We start from the raw sequence: 24,505 nt of genomic DNA on the forward strand, positions 1-24,505 counted from the left end.
GCTGTTGCCTGTGTGTATGTGGGAGAGAAGAGGCTGATGGGAAGGAGGGTGGACTGAGGCAGTTAAGGGGTTAATTCTGGGCAGCTGTATGAGGAAAGAACTTGGTTATAGGTGTGTGAAGCTATAACAGGGTCGGCCTGCCCAGCCCTAGAGCATTCCAGCAGGGATGGGGGTGGGGACAGGGGACTCTGGGCTCCTGACTATCGATGGGTAGGGGCTCTAGGTTAATTCCTTATCGATGCAGAATCGTCAGCTCATTAATCACAGAAGAGGTCAGAGCTTGGGGTACAGAAGGGATGCAAGCCCTATACCCTAATGTAGGGCAAGAACAGCAACCACCTTGGGCAAACACAAGCCCCAGGTCTCTGTCCCTGTCTAGTCTTCTAGTGTCCAAACAGTCTGGTATAATCAAGATGGACTATCAAGTCAGGGAACTGCCACTAGGCTGCCAACACTGGAGATGAGGCACTTGGTCATCTCCAGAACTCTCTACAGCCAGGGAGGGGTGTGGGGGGGAGGGTGCCTGGTTCTCAAAATTGCAGGTAAATCTCATGCACAACAGTTTTTGTTTTGTTTTTTGTCGGTCATGGGGCCTGGGCGCTGTCCCTCAGCTCTTCAGCTCAAGGCTAGCACTCTACCACTTGAACTACAGCACTACTTCCAGTTTTCTGGTGGTTTATTGGAGATAAAGAGTTTCACAGACTTTTCTGCCTGGGATGGCTTTGAACTGAGATCCTCAGATCTCAGCCTCCTGAGTAGCTAGGATTACAGGCATGAGCCACTGGTGCCCGGCCAGATTTTTTTTTTTTTCAGTACTTGAAGTGGAACCCAAGGCCATGTGTGTGCTACAAGCAAGTGCTTTGCCGCTTCACCTGTACTACAGCTTGTTTTTTTGAGACAGCATCTTGCCCAAGCTATAATTTTTTTTTTACTTTTTTTTTTTTTTTTTTGCCAGTCCTGGAGCTTGAACTCAGGGTGTAGACATTGTCCCTGAACTTTTTTTGCTAATGGCTAGCACTCCACCACTTGAGCCACAGTGCCACTTCCATTTTTTTCTGTTTATGTGGTGCTGAGGAACAGAACCCAGGGCTTCATGCATGCTAGGCAAGCACTCTACCACTAAGCCACATTACCAGCCCCCAGGCTGTTGTTTTTTTGATGTTTGTTTTTTTGTTGGTCACGGGGCTTTTCTTTTTTCTTTTTTTTTTTTTGTCAGTCATGGGGTCTGAACTCTGGGCCTGGGCGCTGTCCCTCAGCTCTTGAACTCAGGGCTAGCACCCTACCACAGGAGCCACAGCACCACTTTTGGCTTTTTCTGCTTATGTGGTTGCTGAGGAATTTAAACCCAAGGCCTCTTGTATACACGGCAAGCACTCTACCACTGAGCCACCTTCCCAGCCCAGTCATGGGGCTTAAACTCAGGACCTGGGTGCTGTCCCTGATCTCTTCAGCTCAAGGCTAGCACTCTATCACTTGGGCCACAGTGCCACTTCCGGTTTTCTGGTGGTTTATTGGAGATGAGAGTCTCACGACTCTCCTGTCCAGGCTGGCTTTGAACCCCAATCCTCAGATCTCAGCCTCCTGAGTAGCTAAGATTATAGGCAAGAGCCACCAGCGCCTAAGCCCCAGGCTGTTCTTAAACCTGATTGTCCTGCCTTCACCTCCTGAGCAACTAGGATTACAGTCCTATCCCACTACACCTGCTAGAAAAATGGACTTCCAGTCTCTCCGATTACTCCAGACTCCTTGACATTCTCAGCCTGGCCCCACCGTCTCATATTCCGAAATCCCATCTTTAGATACCTGTACCTCTTCATGGATCCTAAGGAGGAATATTGCAGAACTGGGTATAGTTGGTAGCTGCTGTTCCAGCAGGAGCATGGAAGACAAGCTATCCTTGGAACCCAGCAAAGGTTCTTCACAGTCCCCATGCTCAGCTTGGTGGTACTAGATATCCTTAACACAGATCCTAGAGCGTGAGCTCACAGGCAATGTATATGGCCTCTGTTGTGAAGTGGAGCAGTCCCAGTGATGCTGATGGCCTAGGAAAGAAGCAAGTGTACAAGAGGGATAAGAGGTTGAGGACACTGCCTTAAACACTCAGCTTTGGGGAAGCTGACTCCTTTTATGTCTCTTCACCCTTTTCTTTCCCTGCCTTGGACTCAGTAGATCCTTGATGGCTGGTTATCCACTCCCTGGGGGCCATATGCTCTCTAATAGGACACATTAACCCAGAGTGAGGGCATTCCACTGAAGCCTGCACTGCTGGGGGTGGTGGGGGAGGAGGGAATCCTTGAGCTGTCTCATGGCATGGGCAGCACTGCCACCTGTTGGCCATGGTTGGGAATGCAGCCATAGCACAAGCTATAGCAGGACTCCTAGAGGGCTGATGCACTGCATATAGAGCTCAGAGAGTAGCAGATCACTCAGAGTATCAGTGGCCAGCTCCCAATCAAATCTTCCTAACCCTTCCCTTTACTGCCTGCCAACCTTCCAAAGCCAGACATTCAATCAAGTATTTGTATGCCAGCATTGTATAACGGTGACTTACAGAATGATAGATCATTCAGGACTAAAAAGCTGAAGCCACCTCTTCTGCCTGGAGTGATCCTCCTTCAAGGACATGAAAGTATTACTTCAGCCAAAAAAAAAAAAAAACAACCTTAATCTGATCCCAGTTTTCAGGAAATAGGAGTAAACTACTCCTAGCTCCCATATAGCATGGCTGCCTTCCTTCTCCCCATTTTGTCTTTTCCTTATACCCAGCTTGCAACCTAGTCAGATCCAGTGGTACAAAGTATGGTAATAGTTCCAAAGTGTGGTAGAGTCATGCAGGTAACAAACCCCTACATCTTCAGCTTCTCCTCTGACATTTACATCAGACTCCTGAACCATGAGAGGACAGTGTTTAATGTGGATCTTTGCCTTTCTGGAACACAGATCTCAACTCTCCCCACTACCCTTAAGTATCTCCCTACAAAACTCACTTTTCACTCAGGAAATCAAAACTCAAGCTGGTGGAGTGACTCAAGTGGAAGAGCACCTGCCCTGAGTTCAAACTCCACTACCATTTAAAAAAATCATAATTCAATGCCAGGCATGGTAGCAAAATCTGTAATCCCAGTACTCAGCAGGTTAAGCCAGGTAATGAAGAGTTTGAGGCCAACTTAGCCTCATAGCAAAAGCTTGTCTCAAATTAAAAAAAAAAAAAACTGGGTACCAGTGGCTCATGCTTGTAATCCTAGCTACTCAGGAGCCTGATACCTGAGGATCATGGTTCAAAGCTGGCCCAGGCAGAAGAGTCCCTGTGAGACTCTTATCTCCAATTAACCACTCAAAAACCGGAAGTGGTGCTATAGCTCAAGTGGCAGCGTGCTAGCCTTGAGCACAGAGAAGCTCAGAAACAGCACACAGGCACTGAGTTCAAGCCCCACAACTGACAACCAAAAAAAGAAGGAAAGAAGGAAGGGAGGGAGGGAGGGGAGGAAAGAAAGGGAGGGAGGGAAGAAATGAACTCCAGGGCAACAAAAAAACAACAAAATCAAATTCAGTGGGCATCGGTGGCTCACATCTGTAATCCTAGCTACTCAGGGGGCTGAGATCTGAGGATCACAGTTTGAAGCCAGCCCAGGCAAGAAAGTCTATGAGACTCTTATCTCTAATTTACCAACAGAAAACTGGAAATGATGCTGTGTTTCAGAGTGGTAGAGTACTAGCCTTGAGTGAAAAAGCTCAGAGACAGCACCCAGGCCCTGAGTTCAAGTCCCACAACCAACCAAAAAAAAATCAAAACTCTAGCAACAAGTAGAAGTTTGACTTACACAAAATGATTGCGTTCTAGCTATCTGCTATACAATATTACACTTATGGTTATCAATATATTAACTAAGTATTATATGCTTGTTTTTTTAAAAGTAGATCCCATATGAAGGGTTCATATCACAAAACAATAGTAGGGTCCATCCTTAACCTCATCCCCAACTTTATTAATCCTTTACAACCTAAATGCCGCAGGAATCAGCATCTGTTTCATTTGTCAAACCCACTGTAAGGTTCCTACAGAAAGCTGCCTGGCACTCTCGCCCCCTAGGTTTCTGGGGCAAGCAGACTGCCACCAGTTCCCCAGGACAGAGGGAGGCTGGAGGGAGGTGTCAGCATTTATTTCTGGAGCAAGACCTCAGCACTGGACACAGTTGTGCATGAAATCGATGCACAGACTTGTGTAGTAACTAGGGTATTCACGGAGGTGGCTGACATGTGCAGATGACACAAAATCCACAGAGCGCACTCGGACCTGGTGGGCTAGGCGGGCCTCCACCATGCGTTCCACATCCCTGGCCAGGACTACCTCATCAGCCTTTGAGTAGAGGTAGAGCTCAGGCCAGCAGGAACCAGAGTCCTGTAGCCTGTCATAGAAGTGGGTGTGGAAGAGGGAAGTGAGTGGAGCAAGTAGGATGTGGAACAGAACTGCTACTAGGGCAAAGGCCACAAGGAGCAACAGGCGCAATATGGTGGGCCGGTGCTCCAAGATGACTGCCAGGGCCCTCAGGGCCCCTACCAGGTTGCTATCACCAGGACCACTGTCAAAGATGGTGCCCACCACACGTAAGTGGCAGAAGCGCCGATGAGTCTGCAGGAGCTCGAGCACGTAGCGGTACAGCATAACACCAGCATTACTGAAGACATGGAAGAGCAGAGGCTCCCTCTCAATCTCATAATCAAAGAGGAGCTCAAGCAGCTTCTGGGCCAACATGCGCAGTGAAGGGATGCCCAAGGACTCAGAGAAGAAGACCATGTGCCATGGGGCTGTGTATCGGATCACGATGCAGCCCTGGGAGAGGAGAGAGGCTTGGTCAGTCCCCATGCAGTGGAGGTGAAGGACACAGGGTAAGTCAGAGGGGCCCGACAACCTCAAGACCACAAGACCCAACGAGACCAGCCATGCTCAAGACCCTATTTTGTTCAGAATGCAAGCTTACTATTTACATACATCTTGCAGGGGTTGGAGGTATACTCAAGGCCAGTTAGGATTCAGTGCTTTATGTGGGCCACACCCTCTCAGCCCAAGATGGTCTTTGAGGCCTGGAGTTGAAGACCTGTTTTGGAGACATCTGAGCTACCCAGAAGGTAGCCTCTTCACTCTTGTTCCCGCCCCACCACCCACAGCCCAGACCTCACACATTTAAGGTCTTGTTGCTTGGCTACATCTTGCTGAGAGCTACTCTGCTCTGCATTGTCCCTTCCTACTTCCCATGAGACTGACACCTTGAGAGGAAGCCTGCAAGTCCCAATCTTGACCACCAGAGGCCACTTTTGAGCCAAGTCCACATCACCTCCATCTCCGGTAACTGCCTGCATTCAGAGAACCTGGTTCCCAGGTCTTAGGTCACTTCTCAGACTCACCCTGAAATTCCAAATACTACCAATACTATTGTTCCTCAAAATTCTGAGTTTGGGCCCAAACTCCCTTTAGACTTTTGTACCTCTCATTGCCTACACCAAGTATATTACAAAACCTCTAAATGAGGTCTCCTAGGCCAGTTAGAAAAGGCAGCCAAAGCCAGCCTGCCTGGCCATAGGTTGAGGTAGAAACTAAATGGAAAAAAAAAAAAACTATAAACAAAGTATCTGTCCAGGCCTGGCAAGAGTGGTGGGCATAAACTAAATCAGAGGAGCTCAATATACCAACTTCCACAGGGCCCACAAAGCCCAGCAATACAGAAGGCCCTGCTTCAGTCTGGGCACCATGTAATGGTGCCTTCCAGGGGTTGAAGGTATATTCAAATCCAATTTTGGCCTCATTGTTTTATGCCTGCCACACCCCCTCAGTCCAGGATGGTACTTAAAGCCTGAAACTGGGACGGTGCCTGTAATCATAGGATTTGGTAGACTTAAGAGGATCTCAAGTTCAAGGCCAGTCAGACAACATATCAAGGTATCTTAAAAGTGATTAAAACAACACTTAGCACAAAGTAAACTCTCAACCAATAGCAGTGATGAGAAATGATGGTAATAACTAGAAGAGAATTATCTAGGTATGATTCTTGAAACACCCACAGGGATAGACAGCCAGAATCACCAGCTACAGCCCCCTGACTGATAGGGGTCTCTCAGGTTCCACTGCACTCTCCTGGTAGTTATCCCAGTGCAGCCCAGTCCCCTCAGTAAGTCACAAAAAAAGAACTTCGTGGCCAAGAGCTGGTGACTCACACCTGTAATCCTAGCTACTTAGGAAGGTTGATCTAAGGATCACAGTTCAAAGCCAGGCCAGGCAGAAAAGTCAGTGAAACATTTTCCTTCAATTAAACACCAGAAAACTAGAAGTGGAGTTGTGGCTCAAAGTGGTAGCGCACTTACCTTGAGCAAAAATAACTCAGGGGGGCTGGGAAGGTAGCTCAGCGGTAGAGTGCATGCCTTGCAAGCATGAGGGCCCTGGGTTCAATTCCTCAGCACCACATAAACAGAAAAAGCCGGAAGTGGCGCTGTGGCTCCAGTGGTAGAGCGCTAGCCTTGAGCTGAAGAGCTGAGGGACAGCACCCAGACCCAGAGTTCAGGCCCCATGACCGGCAAAAAAAAAAAAAAAATAACTCAGGGACAGTGCCCATGCCCTGAGTTCAAGCCCCACAACCAACCAAAACAACAATAACAAAAAAGAACTTTGTGTATGTGTGTGCCAGTACTAGGGCTTGAACTCAGGACCTAAACACTGTCCCTTAACCTTTTTTTTTTTTTTTTCTTTTTTGGTAGTGGGGCTTGAATTCTGGGCTTGGGCGCTGTCCCTCAGCTCTTCAGCTCTCAAGGCAAACCCTCTACCATTTGAGCCACAGTGCCATGTCCAGTTTTCTGGTGGTTTATTGGAGATAAGAGCCTCATGGGCTTTCCTGTCCCGGCTGGCTTTGAACCTCAATCCTCAGATCTCAGCCTCCTGAGTAGCTAGGATTACAGGTGTGAGCCACAGCACCTGGCTAAGAGTGTTTTTTTGTTTTTTTAATCGTAAGAAAAAGTGCTGTTCTAGATGTGGTCTTAAAGGAGCAAGAGAATTTGATGGAAGTAGATGCAATGTTGTGACTCTGGACTGGATCCCAGTTTGGCTAGGAAGGGCACTTGGAGTACAATTTGAGCCTCTGGACATAGGCTGGAAACTAAACTCAGTGAAAACTTATTAATATAAGAAGGTAGAGCTCAAGACCTGAACAAAAGCAGGCTAGGGACAGTACACTCCCTAAGTCACATTTAGGCAGAGAGAAGACATGCATAGGAAAAGCCTAGAACAATACACCTTGAGGTCATCATCACCAGGTGATGCTTATTCTGCATCTCATTAACCTAGCATTCTATCTCCTGCCAAGCTCCTGGACCCACCACCTTCCCTCCACTGGCTCCGTAGCCTCACGGCCCTCACCCCTCTATCCTGAGTTACCACAATTGCCTCCAAGTCAAGAGGCTGAGATTTGAAGATCTTGGTTCAAAGCCAGCCTAAGGAAGAAAGTCCGTGAGACTCCTATCTCCAATTAACTAGCAAAAGGCTGGAAATGGTGCTATGGTTCAAGTGGTACAGCACAAGCCTGAAGCCCAAAAGCTCAAAGACAACTCTCAGGACCTGAGTTCAAGCCTCAGAACTGGCACCAAAAATAGTAAATAAATAAAAGAAGAAGGCAGGCAAACAGGCCTAGTCAGCACATGGAATTTAGGACTGAACCCCTGGAGAGTAAGGCTTCAGACTCAAACCTATGCATCTCTTCTTATCCTCCTCATTCCAGGGCCTCCCCCCCCCCCCCCCGGCCTCCTCTCACCCCCCCCCCCCACTCCCTGCTGGCTAGTTGCAGACATGGGCCAGTGGAGGCAGGAGGAGGAGGAAGGAGGATCAGCAGGCTGTTCTTTCAGATGATGTGTACTCCTCAGCCCAGGACTTCCAGATGGGAGCTGGGCTGTCTGTGCTAACACACCTGCCCAACCCAGCTTTGGGGATATTTGGCCTGAGGGGGGAACCACTCAGGGCTTCCAAAATATAACCAGGCCCTCCAGGGGTGCTCTCTAGTTGCTACAACCTCTACTTCAGACTCCTGGAGCAGCCTGAGAAGCAGGACTGTGCTATAAGAGGCTCCCTGACTGAGAATGTGAAAGGTGCCTGGGGCTACCTGGTGGGAAGGGGAGAGTGCTGGGGCCATAAACTATGCCAGCATGCCCAGCCCAGCAGCTGCCTCCCAGAGGGGCAGTTTAGTTTGGACTGGAAGTCTGGGTTGACTCCACAAGCGGGGAGCACAAGGCTGATCACTGGGAGACTTGAGGAGAAAGAAAGGAAGCAAGTCAGAAGACTACAGAGGGTCACATGAGGTCTACACTGGCAGCACAGGGGGGCAGGGTTAATTCTGCCAAAGACCCTGTAACTCTCCCATCTTCCTCGCAGTCACTCCTGACAGCATTCCTAGGCCTGCCACATCGGGGGCAGCTTTCACTGAAGCCCAGGTGTGAGACAGCCAGGGGCCTAGGGTTAACCACAGAACGTTCACAGATAGCAGGTCCCCACAAATGGCAGCCCCCACAAGCCACCGACTCTCCATATGCCTGCAGTACTCACCCTTTTGTGGTAGATGGCGCTGTACTTTGCGAGGTTCTTGTCCCTGCAGCCACCCCAGCCTAAGAGAATCACGACAGGCTGTCGAGTTCCTCCCTTCTTCCCATCTTGGCTGGCACTGTCCTCTGAAACACAAATGTGCAGTGTCAACACCGGAGGTAGAATGGGGATTCTGGCCCATCCAGAGCCAATACCACTGTGACTACAAGCAGGGAACCAACAGGTGCCATTCCCACACTCCAGGCCCCTTACAGGGCTCCTGGCCGGTGGCTCCTATCCAAATGCTTCTCTGCAGATCTGTCTGGAGGCACTGAGACCTCACTGGAAAAACTACAGGAGTACCTTGTACCTATCAGCTGAACCAGGAGCACTGCCTCCATTTTGTTTTTCTGTTCAAAGACTGGTGCACTACCCCTTGAACCATGCCTGTTTTTATATAGCCTATGGGTTCATTTTTGTTGTTTTAGTGTCAGGAATTAGAACACAGGGCTAAGCAAACACCATACCACTGGGCTACATCCCAAACCCCAGCTTCTACATTGTGAAATGTAGAAAAAAAATCAATCCAAGCCAGATGCCAGTGGCTCACACCTGTAATCCTAGCTACTCAGGAGGCTGAGATCTGAGGATCTCGGCTCAAAGCCAGACCAGGCAGGAAAATCTGAGACTCTTATCTCCCATAAACCACCAGAAAACCGGAAGTGGTGCTGTGGCTCATGTGGTAGAGCGCTAGCCTTGAGCTGAAGAGCCTGAGGGACAGCGTCCACGCCCAGAGTTCAAGCCCCACAACCGACCAAAAAAAAAAAAAAAAGACCACCTGAACTAAATAGAGAGACTTGTTTCCAAAAAAAAATCAGAAGAGGGGCTGAGAAGGTGGCTCAGTGGTAGAGAGCTTGCCTTGCATGCATGAGGCCCTGGATTGGATTCCTCAGCACCACATAAGCAGAAGAAGAAAAAAAAAAAGCCGGGAGTGGTGCTATAGCTCAAATGGTATCGTGCTAGCCTTGAGCTGACAAGCTGAGGGACAGTGCCCAGGCCCAGAGTTCAGGCCCCACAACTGGACCCCAAAAAAAAAAAAAAAAAAATCAGAAGAATAAATTGGTGAGACATAAAAACAAAGGTTTTGTTTTGCTTTATATACTGACCCTGAAGCTTGAACTCAGGCCCTGGGCATTGTCCCTGAGCTTTTTTGTTCAAGGATTGTACTCTACAGCTTAAGCCGTAATGCTACTTCAAACTTTTTTGGAAGTTATTTGGAGATAAGAATCTCACAGACTTTGTTGCTCAAGGACTGGCTTCAATCCATGATCCTCAGATCCTGAGGATCCTGAGTAGCTAGGATTATAGGCATGAGCCACCAGCACCCAACTGAAATTGAAGTTTTTGTGTCCACCAATAAAGTTTTATTGGAGAGGTAGAGTCCCGGCCTAGCATGAGTGGGGCAGTAGGTTCAATCCCTACCACCACAAAAAGAAAAACAAAAGTAACATTTTATTAGCACATAGCCACACCCTTCCAACTTATCTATTATCTATAACTACTTTCTGACTAACATAACAGAGCTGAGTAGCTACAAAAGAGATCATAGAACTCACACAACCTCAAGTATTATTATTATTTTTTTTCTTTTGGGTCCGGTCGTGGGCCCTGAACTCTGGGCCTGGGCGCTGTCCCTCAGCTCTTCAGCTCAAGGCTAGCGCTCTACCACTTGAGCCACAGCGCCACTTCCAGCTTTTTTCATTTTGCTTATGTGGTGCTGAGAAATTGAACCCAGGGCCTCAGGCATGCAAGGCAAGCGCTCTACCACTGAGCCATCTTCCCAGCCCCAACCTCAAGTATTATTGGCCCTTTACAGAAAAAGATGGAGCAGACAGAAAAATATAAAAGGAGAACTGGAGTCAGGCACCAGTAGCTCATGCCTATAATCCCAGCTACTCAAGAGGCTGGAATCTGAGGATCACAGTTAGAAGCCAGCCCAATCAGGAAAATCCTGATTAAATTATCTCTGATTAAATACAAAAACAACAACAACAACAGTAAGTGAAACTGTGGCTCAAGTGGTAGAGTGCTAGCCTTGAGCACAAAAGCTCAGGGACAACATCCTGGCCCTGAGTTCAATCCCCAGGACCAGCTTGCACGCACGCACGTGCATGTGCAAACACACACACACACACACACACACACATGGAGAAGGTAAAGTGTAAGCAGAGACATGAAGCCAACTAGCTAACCTGTTCTGCCAGTGAACAACACAACCTATGTTTACCAAGGTTTACCCTTGTGACAACATTGACACGGATGAGGAAACTGAGGGAGTGTGGTTAAGGGACTCGCCTGTGGTCCCATAGAAAGTGCAGAGCTGGGTATCTGGGCCTGCACCCCACTCTTGGCTCCTTGAGCACCTTTAGTGCTGCTGCCCAGGCCGTAGCAGGAAGCACAAGAGGCACGTGCCAGCCGCTTCCACAGCAGCAGCTTCTGCAGAAGCCTCCTGCAGTCTTGTCCAATAGATCCCTCTCTCACAGTTCCCCTGTGAAGTGAGTGGAGACATCTGCACAAGGACTGTCTGTAGCTCCACAGCTGCCCTCTCAAAAGACTGCTGTGGACCCTTCCAAGGACCAAGCCACTTGGCGATGCTCCGCTGCCACCCTGCAATTTATGGATGCTGGTGGTGACCTGGCAACAGTAAATTTCAAGGCTAGTTAAGAGGATGGTAAATATAAATCACTAACCTTTGGACAAAAGGAAGACAACAATTTCCTGTGGAAATTAATGTGATTGAAAAGTTCAATGTTCCTGCTCTCTAGTGGGATGGGGTGGGGGGGGCCACTCTGGCCTTCGGAGATTAACTGCCTGCACCCACAGGGCTTTTAGACCCGTGGCAACTCAGCCTGGAGCAGAAGCTGCCAGTGTCTCTGCACAACTCCCAGCCTTTACTGAGGCTCACCTGGGTTTCTGATCTGACTCAGGTGGCTCCAAATATCTCCCCCATTTCTCCCCACCCCCACCTCTGGGCCTCATCTTGTCCTCAGTGAAACCCAGGCCTTAGCGACCTTCTGGATAATAATCAACTGCTACTGTTTGGACCTGGTTGACTGTGAGGTTGAGCTAGTGGATTTCTGACCCCTTCCCTGGTTACCTCTCCCTGCAGCTGTCTGAGAAGGGACTCCCTCTCCCTGATGTGCATTGGTTTTGTTTTTTTATGCCCATACTAGAACCTGAACTCAAGACCTGGGCTCTGTCCCTTAGCTATTTTGCTCAAGGTAGTGTTCTTCCATTTGAGCCACAGCTCCACTTCTGGCTTTTTGCTGGTTAACTAGAAATAAGATTTCTTTGTGGCTGGGCACTGGTGGCTCACGCCTATAATCCTAGCTACTCAAGAGGCTGAGATCTGAGGATCAGGGTTCAAAGCCAGCCTGGGCAGGACAGTCCATGAGACTCTTATCTCCAATAAACCACTAGAAAACCGGAAGTGGCGCTATGGCTCAAGTGGTAGAGCGCTCGCCTTGAACTGAAGAGCTGAAGGATAGCACCCAAGCCCAGAGTTCAAGCCCCATGACTGGCAAAAAAAAAAAGACTTCTTTGTTGTTGTTGTTGTTGTTGTTGAATGTCAGTCCTGGGGCTTGAATCAGGGCCTAGGAGCTGTCCCTGAGCTTTTGTGCTCAAGGCCAGTGCTTTACTACTTTGAGCCACAGGACCACTTCCAGCTTTTTCTAGTAGTTTATTGGAGATAAAAGTCTCTTTCCTTCTGAGGCTGGCTTTGAACCAAGATCCTCAGATCTCAGCCTCCTGAGTAGCTAGGATTATAGGTGTGAGCCACCGATGCCTAGCCTGGAAATAAAATTTCTCTGGGACTTTTCTGCCCAGCTAGCTTCAGACTATGGCTTCAGCTCTCAGCCTCAGACATAGCTAGGATTACAAGCGTGAGCCACCAGCGCTTTACTTTCCCTGATGTTCTTAAAGGGAACAACTGGTTCGTCAGCTCTCCAGCCAGGCACTGGAAACTGCTCCTATACTCCAAGGTGTTCCTCCTTACTGGTAGGCATCTCCCCTCCCCTAACACATGTTCTTCCCAGTGCCTTGGGCTCCATGCCCCTTCCTAACTCAGAGCCTTGTCATGACCTCCCTACTAGAACCACACTGCCCCTCTTCTGACTCTATATATGAAGTACTATTATCACAGAAAGCCCATGGTATCTTGGAAACGTGGCCAGGAGAAACTGTGACCATGAAAAGTCTTTCCAAAGGAAAACATGTTTGCTACTGTGGCCTTGAAGGTCCAATCAGAGAGCATGCTGGGTAGGGCGCCGTGGCGATGTTATAGTTCATCTGGCATGTGGCAAGCACTCCTGCGGAAGGGGTAGAATATTGGGGGTAGAAAGGAACAGTGGACAGAATAGTTGCCAAGAATGGGACTAGGGTCTGATCCCACCGAGGAAGCAGCAATTATTACATAGCAATGAGGAACAGGTGAAGATTCTAAAATGTAGAAGTGGCCATGATCCAATCTGTATTGATTACTGACTTATACAATTATGAATTTGATGTCTGTCTCTCTCCCCTAATGATTAGGTTCCATGAAAGCAGGAAACTGGGTCTCAGTTAGTGCCGCATCCCCAGTGGCCAGCATTCTGGCACCATGGCACTCGGTGAAGGATGGACCCAAGGAGGAAGAGCTGGTAATCTTTTGGTTCCCTTTCTAGAGTATGAAGCAATTGTTATAGCCACTGGGGTTTATGGCCACATGGGGACTCTGACTCCTCCACCCTGTTGTACAAACTGCTCAGGATGATGGGCCTCTCTCTGTGTTTATGCTTTGCTAATGCACGTTCTACCTGCAGAGTTAACCTACTCTCCACTTCCAATAGCCCTCACTGATGACCTACTCAACACCTTCTCTCCACCCCAATCCCAATCATCACACTAAGTTAGGTCTCCACTGTATTGACAGGGCTTAGTGGGAGCAGATAGAAGGCTTCTATATCATGTAAAATGGTGGGGTGAAGGCCTAAACAAGAGCAGTAAGCAGATAAATAGGAAAGGGGAGGGAAATGACATGGGGAAGACAGAGTCACAAGGTGGGCATGATAGTGCATGCCTGTACTCTGAGCTCTCAGGAGGTTAAGGCAAAAGGATCCTAAACTGGAAGCCAGTCTGGACTACATATCAGCATTATCTCAAGAAAGAAATGGAGGAGCCAGGTGCTTATGGCTCATGCCTGTAATCCTAGCTACTCAGGAGACTGAGATCTGAGGATGAAAGTTTGAAGCCAGCTTGGGCAGGAAAGTTTAATGGAGACTCATCTAGTGCTGTGGCTCAAGTGGTAGAGCACTAGCCTTGAACAAAAGAAGCTCAGATAGACACTATGTTGAAAATGAACTACACAACTTGTGGGTAGAGATGGGAGGGAAAAACAGGGAGAGAGAAAGGGAAGGGGTAACATTATCCAAAAAGAAACATACTCTTGCCGGGTGCCGGTGGCTCACGCCTGTAATCCTAGCTACTCAGGAGGCTGAGATATGAGGATCTCGGCTCAAAGCCAGCCTGGGCAAGAAAGTCCGTGAGACTCTGGTCTCCTATAAACCACTAGAAAACTGGAAGTGGTGCTGTGGTTCAAGTGGTAGACCCCTTGCCTTGAGCTAAGGAGCAGAGGGACAGTGCCCAGGCCCAGAGTTCAAGCCGCATGACCGACAAAAAAAAAAAAAAAATTAAATACTGGCAGATATAGAAATATTCGGTAATCAATTAAGTAGATCATAGACATAAATGTAATCTTTGTAATCTTAAAATAGCCAATAAGGGGCTGGGAAGGTGGCTCAGTGGTAGAGTGCTTGCCTTGCATGGATGAGGCCCTGGGTTCAATTCCTCAGCACCACATAAGCAAAAAGAAAAAAGCCAGAAGTGGCGCTGTGGCTCGCTAGCCTTGAGCTGAAGAGCTGAGGGACAGCGCCCAGGCCCAGAGTTCAGGTCCCATAACTGGACCCAAAAAAAAAAAAAAAAAAAAAAAAAGGCCAATAATTCCTTAGCTGTAACGCCAAAACACAGGAACAAAGTGGAATTTCAACACAATTTAAAACTTTTGTACTTCAAAGGCCATTATCCAAAAATAGTGAAAAAAATCAATAAAATGGAGAAAATATTTTCAAATCACAAGTTTGAGCTGAGTATAATAGTTTATATTTGTAATTCTAGTCATTCAGGAGGCTAACGGTGAGGGTCAAGATTCAAGGCCAACTGGGCAGGTTCATGAGACCCATCTCAACCAATGAAAGAGCTGGGTATGGTGGTGTGTGCCTATCATCCCAGCTACATGAAGAAAGTGTAAATGGGAGGATCAAAGTTGGGTCTTAGAAAAAAGTCGGTAATCTGAGCTACAAAAGGCCCTAAGTTCAAATTCTAGTATTACAAAATAAAATTTTTCCAGTGAAATTGTAACAATCAATATATTTTAATAACACAAAGGAAAAACTGGGAGAGAGCAAAAGAAGGGGTGACATTGTCCAAAAAGAAATGTATTCTTTACCTGACATATAACTGTAACCCTTTTGTACATGCCTTTTATAATAATATTTTTAAAACCATAAAGTTACTATATGACCTAATTATTCCACTCTCAGATATATACCCAAGAGAACTAAAAACATGTCCACACAAACCCTATACGCACGGGCTGGGAATATGGCTTAGTGGTAGAGTGCTTAAGGCACTCAGTCCTGAGCTCAAGGCCCAGGACTGGCAAAAAAAAAAAAAACAAAAAACTTGTACATAGATTTTCAGAGCAATATTGTTCATACTAATTAAAGGTAGAAGAAACACTCCTCTAGTGGAAATGGATTTAAAAAATGTGGTACATCCATACAGTGGATAGTCATAAAAAGGAATAAAGGACTGTTTTCAACTAAACCCTGAAAACATGCTAAGTGAAAAAGTAAGGTCCAAAGGTCACCTATTGTATGATTCCACTTATATAAAATATCTAGGGTAAGCAAATGCAGAGATGGGAAGCAGACTTGTGGTTGTCAGGGCCAGGAGGGAAGAGAGAACAGGAAGAGACCGCTGATACGGATGAGGTAAAAATGTTCCAGAATTACAGAGCAGTGATGATCCCCAATTCTATAATTATAATAAAAACCGATCAATTGTACTTTTTTTTTTGGTCGGTCATGGGGCTTGAACGCTGGGCCTGGGCGCTGTCCCTCAGCTCTTCAGCTCAAGGCAAGGGCTCTACCACTTGAGCCACGGCACCACTTTCAGTTTTCTGGTGGTTTATTGGAGATAAGAGTCTCATGGACTTTCCTGCCCGGGCTGGCTTTGAACCGAGATCCTCAGATCTCAGCCTCCTGAGCAGCTAGGATTACAGGCGTGAGCCACTGGCGCCGGGCACAATTGTACATTTTAAAAGATAAATTCTATTGTGTGCATTTATCACAATTTTTTAAAAAATAGTAACATATTTAAGTTAAAAACAAGTTGGAAAGTGGTATCAAAAGAATATTCTGTAAATACACATCTATACACATATTTACTGCAAAGTTAATCAAATATTAACAACAATTATCTTAGACTAGAAGCAATTTTTTCCTTGATTTTTTTTTTTTTTTTTGGTGTGTGTTTGTTTGTGTGTGTACAAGAATGTGCCTAGCACTAGGCTTTAAACTAAGGCCTCAAACTCTTGTTCAATTATTTCAATCAATGCTGGCCCTCTACCACTTGAGTCACATCTCTATTCCAGCTCTTTGCAGGTAGATTGAAGATACATCTCAGATTTGTCTGTCTGGACTGGCTCTGAACTGCAATCCTCAGATCTCGGCCTCTAGAGTAGCTAGGATTACTAGAGCCAGCCTTGATTTTTTTTTTTTAAATCCATTTTCTAAGATCAATATGTGGCTGGGAATATACCTCAGCATAGAACACTTGCCTAGATATGGTAAGCCGTGGGTTCAACTCCTAGCAATATTAAAAAAATATATTATGGCTTTGGCAAGGGGAGTTAAAATCTTGGAAACAGCAACAATAGGGGAGGTGGTCCCATCAAAGCAGTAAAGAAGTAAGAGGTCAAGGACACCCAGAAGCTCCTTGGCAATGCCTAAGTATTCTTTTCCACACTGGCAATTCAATCTTCCAGGTTCCCTGTCATCCACAATTTTTCTACAAATACAAGGATTACAAATATATATGTATGTCGTGCAACAGTGCAAGCCATAAACTCAGGCATAAAAGAGATTATGTGTATCCCAGGGACCTAGAGGGAAGACAAAGGAGAGGCTGATAAGGAAAATGGGTTTGTGGTACAACATGAGTGTTAATTACTGGTAAGCCAGAATCAAAACACAAAGAACCTCCTACTTTTTTTTTTTTAACACAACTGACCAAAAGATCCCCTATTGTCTCTGCTCCCCAGAAATACTTTTATAACATCTCATTACTTCTGTATTTTATTTACTTTTTTTTTTTGGTTGGTCATGGGGCTTGAACTCTAGGCCTGAGCGCTGTCCCTCAGCTCTTCAGCTCAAGGCTAGTTCTCTACCACTTTAGCTACAGCACCACTTCCGGTTTTCTGGTGGTTTATTGGAGATCAGAGTCTCACGGACTTTCCTGCCCGGGCTGGCTTTGAACCCTGATCCTCAGACTCAGCCTCCTGAGTAGCTAGGATTACAGGCGTGAGCCACCCAGCACCCGGCTGATTTTATTTACTTTTTTAACTAGTCCTAAGGCTTGAACTCAGGGCCTGGGCACTGTCCCTGAGCTTTTTTGCTCAAGGCTAGCACTCTACCACTTGAGCCACAGTGCCACTTCCAGCTTTTCTGTTTATGTAATACTGAGGAATTGAACCCAGGGCTTCATGCATGCAAGGCAAGCACTCTACTACTCTACCACTAAGCCACATTCCCAGCCCTCACTATCTTCAATTTACTTTTTAAAGCCCAACACAGAATTGAGAGCCCACCACCAGTACATATGGTACAAAATCATACCAGGGTTCAAATTTCTAGCTCTGTCACTTGGACTATAAACAGCCCTTGAGGAGGTTCTTTGTTTCAATTTCTTTATCTGTGAAATGGGGATAATCTTAAACACTTCAATAAGATCCTGACTATAGCAGGCTTAGCAATGTTCCCAGCACAAAGAGTTCAATAAATCAAAATTATTATTACTTCTCAAGCAATGCACGCTCACTGTAAAAAAAAAAAAAAAAAAAAGGAGACAATGAATACCTAATAAAATTGGAATCATACCGTTTGTAATCTGCTTTCTTCCGTTTAGCAATATATTGCAAATGTCTTTCCCTGTCAGTTTATATATGTCTACAGCATTATTTTTAGTGGCTACAGAGCAGCTACAGAATGTTTCGTAATTTATGGTGACCAGTCTCCTATTATTGAACATGATGTTATTTCCAATTTGGGGCTTTAATAAAAATACTTTAATAGACACCCCCTTTCTTTGTGCCTGATTCCTAGAAATGCCATTGTATCAGGGCAGCCCTTTTCTAATGGCCACTGAAATCTTTGCAAATACAGGCTGAGGAAGGCTCTCCAGGTGAAATCTGGAAGAACTTTGGTCAAGAAATATCACCTCTCACCTGACACCTGCTCCTCACCTGTAAAACAGGCTTTAAAATGCTCTTGCTGGGCACTGGTGGCTCATGATTGTAATCCTAGGTACTAAGGGCAAGATCTGAGGATCATGGTTCAAAGTCTGCACGGGCAGCAAAGTCCAGGAGACTCTTATCTCCAATAAACCACCAGAAAATTGGAAGTGGCACTGTGGCTCAAGTGATAAAGCGCTTGAGCTGAAGAGCTGAGGAACAGCACCCAGGCCCAGAGTTCAAGCCCCACAACAAACGGCGACAAAAAAAAGTCCTCTCACCTCACAAGGTAGGGGTGAAGACCAATAAGCTAATGAAAGGAACTCCTAGCAGGTTGGATTGTGGGTAGGGTGTGGACAGGGTCAACATGAGAGAATAAAAGAGGGCTGGCAAATGATGTGTCAGATCTGGACCTCAAATCAGTGCCTAACAAAGCACCTGGCAGAGAGTAAGCACTTAGAAAGGGTTCCAGCCAGGCGCCAGTGGCTCATGCCTGTAATCCTAGCTACTTAGGAGGTTGAGGTCTGAGGATCGCAGTTCAAAGCCAGCCCGGGCAGGAAAGTCCGTGAAACAATAAACCACCAGAAAACCGGAAGTGGCGCTGTAGCTCAAGTGGTAGAGCGCTCGCCTTGAGCTGAAGAGCTGAGGAACCATGCCCAGGCCCAGAGTTCAAGCCCCACGACCGACAAAAAAAAAAAGGGTTCCATTCAGGGGTGAAAGACAGGAAGATGCAAATAAATGAAACTCTTTTCAACGATGGTAGTGACCACATCATTTGAAATCCCACAAACAAGGCTAGGACCAAGTGTTCACTCATTTTCCTCCCTCCTGGGGCTTTGAAGTCTGCTTAGTGATTGCTTTTAAGATTTTTCTTTTGTTGATTTTTTTGTAGTGCTGGAAGAAAAAAAATCAGGGCTAAATGCACTCTAGGTAAGTGCTCTGCCATTCAGCCACACTTCAGGCCTTTTGATTTGTTTTATTTTGTGGAGAAACCGTCTTACTATTTTAGCCCAAGTTGGCCTCTAGCTTGAAATCCTCCATCCTCTCAGCCTTCCAAGTGCTGAAATTAAATGATTAAACCAGATCTTAAAGGGTTTTTTTTTTGTTGTTGTTGTTGTTTTCTGCAAGTACTAGGACTTGAACTCAGGGCCTTGCACTCTTGCTTAGTTTTTTCATCAAGGCTGGCACTTTACCACTTGAGCCACACCTTTACTTATGACTTTTTGCTGGTTAATTAGAGATAAGAGTCTAAGATTTATCTGCCTGGGCTGGCTTTGAACTGGGATCCTCAGATCTCAGCCTCCTGAGCAGCTAAGATTAGAGCAGCTAAGGAGCCAGCACTCAGCAGATCTTAAAAGTTTTTGACTCAATCCCCTCTACTCAAAGCATACCACAGCCTCCTACCAGAACCCTGCTTTCTCCAGCAACTTCCTCAAAGACCTTACTTTTGTACTTTAGCTGCTCACCAAGAATCTGTCAGTTTTCCCAAAGCTCCATCCCTCACCCTAGCCCCTGGGGTGGTCCAGACCTCAGTATTACCTTCCTGGCCCCAGTGAAAGCTATGTTAAGACAACAAGATGGCTACATCATGGTTCAAAGCCAACCCGGGCAGGAAATTCTAAGAATCTTATCTCTAATTTACCACCAAAAAATTGCCAGAAGTGGACCTGTGACTCAAGTGGTAGAGCACCAGACTTGAGTGAAAAAAGTTAAGGGACAATACCCACGCCCTGAGTTTAAGTCCCAGTACTGACAGGCACACACACACACACACACACACACACCTACCTAGAAAGGCACCATTCCCAAACCTACACACACACACACACACACACACACACACACACACACACACACACACACACACACACACACACACACACACACACACACACACACACACACACACACACACACACACACACACACACACACACACACACCTAGAAAGGCACCATTCCCAAACCTACAGAAAAATGTGGGTGGTACTTAGGTGACCATTCTCTGGATGGGAGGAAGACTAGCACAGCACAGTCAGATGTCAAATTAGCTTTGGCTTGGCCCACAGGCCAAGGCTAACTGGCACCTTAGCCTTGTTAGACCCCAACAGCAGCATTGAATAAAACTGACAAAGGAATGCAACAATAGGATACCACAGAGCTGTGAGATATCTAAGAGACAATCCCTCCCCCAGCAAAGAAATGAAAGAGGACTGAGGATTAGGTGAAAAAGGGAATCACTGGCCCAAGAAAACCAGGGGAAGGGCAGACTCCAAGTCAAAGGTGCTGGTAGGCTACGTTCAGCACTGGTAGCCACATGCTGGTTGATAGGGTTCCTAAGAGGAGAAGTCTCACTGCCCAGCCTGGTCCACAAAGCCCAGGACTCTGCCCAACCCAAGCCTGAAGCTGCCTTCCAGCAAACTGATATGCCAGCATTGCCACTCACCTCACAGCAGAGCTGGCCTCTGTGATTTTGATTCCAAACACAGGCGGGAAGCAATTCTACAAATCAAATATGACCATGCTGCACACCTTAGACATTAACTGCAAAAGAGCTATGTCTGAGACCTCCCCCTCTTTAAAAAACAAAACAAATAAACAACACATCTCTCCCGTTCAGCCATGGCCTTGGGGAACTCTCTGCAAAGGGGAAACAAATGAATTCAGAGAAGTCCAGGGTCCTACATTCTTTTTTTTTTTTGGTTGTGAGGCCTGAACTCTGGGCTGGGCACTGTCCCTCAGCTCTTCAGCTCAAGGAGTACTCTACCACGTGAGCCACAGCGCCACTTCTGGCTTTTTCTGTTTATGTGGTGCTGAGGAATTGAACCCAGGGCCTCATGCATGCAAGGCAAGCACTCTACCACTGAGCCACCTCCCAGCCCCAGGGTCCTACATTCTTATGAACCACTTTTCAATGCCCAGGCCAGCACTGAGCATGCCCCTCTAAAAAGGAAAATCATAAACCAAGGTCTGTCTGCAGGCAACACAACTCAGAGGAATGACTGAAGGCCTTGGAGGTATTTCTCTTGGAAAAGGGAGATTCATTGAAAGCATTAAACCGTTTCTTAAAAAGAGGAAGAGGAAGTACTTGTTCTGTGTTGAGCCTACCATAATAATCCACATGGTTTTTGAAACCACCTGCTTATAAGCCCTTACTCCCCCAAACCACAGCTCCCTGAAGGATGTCTGTGCCTGCATCACTTCTGAGACAGCAGCAACTAACCCAAGGCCAAGCCACAGCTAATGCTAAGCGGAAAGCAGAACTGACAGGAAGGCTCACTGTGGTTCAAGAACGGGGAAGTGCTTCCTAACAAGCCCAGCAGCCTCCAAAAGGCTGGGGTATTTGGGAGGAAACACCCTCTGGTGGAAAGACCTTCCCAGGGAAAGAAATGGTGTACACAGGACCTGCTCCTTCCCAAGCACACTCACTCCACCCACCACTTGTTAACCCTCCCAATCCTGGGAGATGAACATCACCGTTATTCCTATTTGCCAGTGGAAGAATCTGAGGCTCAGTAAGGTTCAATAACTTGCCCAAAGCCACAGAGTTAGGTAAGAGCAAAAATTTGAACCAAGACCCTCTGGTTGTCCGTATGTGTGTGGGTGTGTGACACAGAGAGAGAGAGAGACAGACAGACAGACAGACAGACAGACAGAGACAGACAGAGAATGTCCTGGGGCTCGAATTCAGGGCCTGAGCACTGTCCCTGAGCTTTTTTGCTGAAGGCTAGTGCTCTACTACTTGTGCCACAGCTCCACTTCCAGTTTTTTGATGGTTAATTGGAGAGATAGTCTCTTGGACTTTCCTGTATGGGCTGGCTTTGAACCTTGATCCGCAGATCTCAACCTCCTGAGTAGCTAGGACTATTGGCATGAAGCACTAGTGCCTGGCCTGGCTGCCCACTTTAGCAGAGTTTGTGCCCTTCTGTCCCTACAGAAGGTAGCTCCAGACCTGTGCAGCTGATGGCACTCTATGAGACTTCATCTCATGCAGATGTCAAGACTTTTGTAATTGTAGGCCCAAGAGCCCTAAGCCAATAGATACAGGTGTAGGGAAAAGCAACTCGTCAGAAGTATCTGTTTTAGGGGAGCTCAGGCATACTATACCTCTCTTCCTAGATTTTTTTTTTTGGTAGTCATGGGGCTTGAACTCGGCCTGAGCACTGTCCCTCAGCTCTTCAGCTCAAGGCGAGCACTCTACCACTAGAACTACAGCGTCACTTCCGGTTTTCTGGTGGTTTATTGGAGATAAGAGTTTCACGGACTTTCCTGCCTGGGCTGGCTTTGAACCACCATCCTCAGATCTCAGCCTCATGAGCAGACAGGATTACAGGCATGAGCCACCTGCACCCGGCCCTCCTAGATTTTAACCAAAGAACATACAGTGCTACTATAAACGTCTAGAAAGATTCTCCTGGACCTGGGCAGCAAAGTCTGGGAAACTCTCATCTCCAATAAACCACCAGAAAACTGGAAGTGGTGCTGTGGCTCAAGTGGTAGAGAGCTTGCCTTGAGCTGAAGAGCTGAAGGACAGTGCTCAGGCCAAGAGTTCAAGCCTCACGAACAACAAAAAAAAGATTCTCCTGGAAAAGCAGCATCTGAGGTACAATTTACATGCTGGGCTAAGCAAATGAGGGGAAAGGACATTTCAGATAGGGGACAGAGCAGAAGCAGGCTGGGAGTGTGGTTTAGTGGTAGAGTGCTTGCATGGCGCCCTGGGTTCAATTCCTCAGAAACACATATCCAGAAAAAGCCAGAAGTGGTGCTGTGGCCCAAGTGGTAGAGGGCTAGTCTTGAGCAAATAAGCTAAAGGTACAGCATCCAGGTCCTGAGTTAAAGTCTCAGTACCAGGACAAAATAAATAATAAACTGCATATCATGCTAAGGAATCTGGACTTGATTTCAGTAAGTAGATACAGGATTTCATGAAAAGTAAAGATACGATCAAGTTCATGGTGAAGGTCACTGCAATGTAAGAGCAAAATAAGAAGCTAAGTTGCTGGGCCGTGAGACTGGTGGTATGCATTCGACGCTGGAGTAACGCAGGAGACAGACATGCTGGGCTCAGGCTGACCTGTGCTCCAACATTGCTCTACTATGATTTCCAGCAGACCAGCCTTCCTCTGGACCTCCCAACTTACCCTTACCCTTCAGGGGTAAGTTGAGACATAGATCTGCTTTACCTTCAATATTATTGGGGGGAAGAGGAACAATGTTAATCCTTAATGCCAATTAAAAGGCTGGGGGCGTGGCTCAAGTGGTAAAGCACTGGCCTAAATGCCAATAATTCAGTTCCCTCGGGGTCAGGCCCTGTGCCGGCTCTTTTACATAAATAATCTCAGTTGTGCAACCAACATTCCTTCAGGGAAGCTTTCTACTGTTAGCCTGGATTTGCAGAGGCAGAAACTCAAGTTCACAGTGGTCAGTTTTTCAAAGGCTATCTCATTACTAAAGGGAGGATTTAGGATTTCCACAGCGTTCTGTTAACCACTGCCAGGAAGCGTGGGAGATGATGGGTTCTGACTCCAGGCTTCTCTGAGATTCAGACTCCCTGAGGACCTGTTTCCTTCGGGGAAAATAATGGGTGTAACCCCCAGCCACCACTGGCGACGCGGGCCTGCCGGTGCGAAGCCTGATCCCAAACAAAAGAACCAGACGGGGCCTCAAGGCGGCCCCCAGCTACTTAAGAAACTAGGCTGGGCCTGAGAACCCTGGACTAGCAGGAGCGGGCCGACTCCAGGCCTGGGCGGGGCGGGGCGGGGCTGGGAAGGACCCACGAGCTGGGGCGGGGCTCGCGGAGGGCGGGGCTCTGGGCGACCCGCCAAGTCTGAGACCATCAAGCCCCCACAGGGGACGGGCCGCGAGGGGGCGGGCCTCAAAGGGGCGGGGTCTCAGGTGCGCTCCGGACCCGCAGACTCATAGGTCACCTCCCCACGACTGGACCCCACCCTTGTTCCATACTCTGGCTCCAGCAGGGCTGATCCGGGATCTCGATGGTGTAATCCAGCTCCACCGACGCCATGGTGAAGGTGCCGGCACTCAGATGGGGCCTACTGCCGGAACTCCAGCTCGCGTGCCCACTCCTCGCCCGGGCGCCGGTGGGCACCGCCCAGACCCCACCCCCTCCCGACGACGCCCAATCCCCGTGCCGCGCTCTGTGACCTCCCCTTCCTAGCAACCAAGGAGTCCTTTGGAGCCTCCCGTCGCGCCCCGCCCCCACCTCCCACCGCCCCCTCCCTCTAGCCTTTCCCTAGCAACCATGTCCCGCCTTTCCACTGACCTATGGTCCGCAGCTATTGGCTAGAACTCTTGAATCGGGTCATCTATTGGTCATCGGGAATGCCG

At 47.5% G+C, this 24,505-nt stretch overlaps 1 protein-coding gene across 3 annotated transcripts; it reads right to left on the bottom strand.

The window, feature by feature from the left end:
• Nucleotides 1-3,960: 3,960 nt before the first annotated feature.
• Nucleotides 3,961-24,305, bottom strand: Tmem53 (transmembrane protein 53). Of its 3 annotated transcripts, XM_042678126.1 has the most exons (3): nucleotides 24,122-24,299; nucleotides 8,579-8,700; nucleotides 3,961-4,831 (listed from the first exon to the last, which is right to left on the bottom strand). In XM_042678126.1, exons 1-3 carry the CDS (start codon nucleotides 24,180-24,182, stop codon nucleotides 4,178-4,180), a joined length of 837 nt encoding a protein of 278 aa, XP_042534060.1. In that variant the 5' UTR covers nucleotides 24,183-24,299; the 3' UTR covers nucleotides 3,961-4,177. The 3 variants fall into 3 exon arrangements, with proteins under 3 accessions (XP_042534060.1, XP_042534071.1, XP_042534080.1); XM_042678137.1 differs by lacking the exon at nucleotides 8,579-8,700 and having other exon boundaries at nucleotides 24,122-24,305; XM_042678146.1 differs by lacking the exons at nucleotides 8,579-8,700; nucleotides 24,122-24,299 and adding an exon at nucleotides 5,266-5,340.
• Nucleotides 24,306-24,505: the final 200 nt, after the last annotated feature.

The sequence above is a fragment of the Dipodomys spectabilis genome, unplaced genomic scaffold, assembly GCF_019054845.1.
Source record: "Dipodomys spectabilis isolate Male_0828 unplaced genomic scaffold, ASM1905484v1 ptg000002l, whole genome shotgun sequence".
Classification (NCBI taxonomy): Eukaryota; Metazoa; Chordata; class Mammalia; order Rodentia; family Heteromyidae; genus Dipodomys; species Dipodomys spectabilis.

What these genes read in the sequence shown, in the direction of transcription:
- Tmem53 (XM_042678126.1), bottom strand. Translation starts at nt 24,182, where the DNA reads ATGGCGTCGGTGGAGCTGGATTACACCATCGAGATCCCGGATCAGCCC. An exon ending in TCAGCCCTGCTGGAGCCAGA is followed by an intron (nt 8,701 to 24,121) that starts GTATGGAACAAG and finishes TTTGTGTTTCAG; the next exon opens with AGGACAGTGCCAGCCAAGAT. An exon ending in GCGCCATCTACCACAAAAGG is followed by an intron (nt 4,832 to 8,578) that starts GTGAGTACTGCA and finishes CTCCTCTCCCAG; the next exon opens with GGCTGCATCGTGATCCGATA.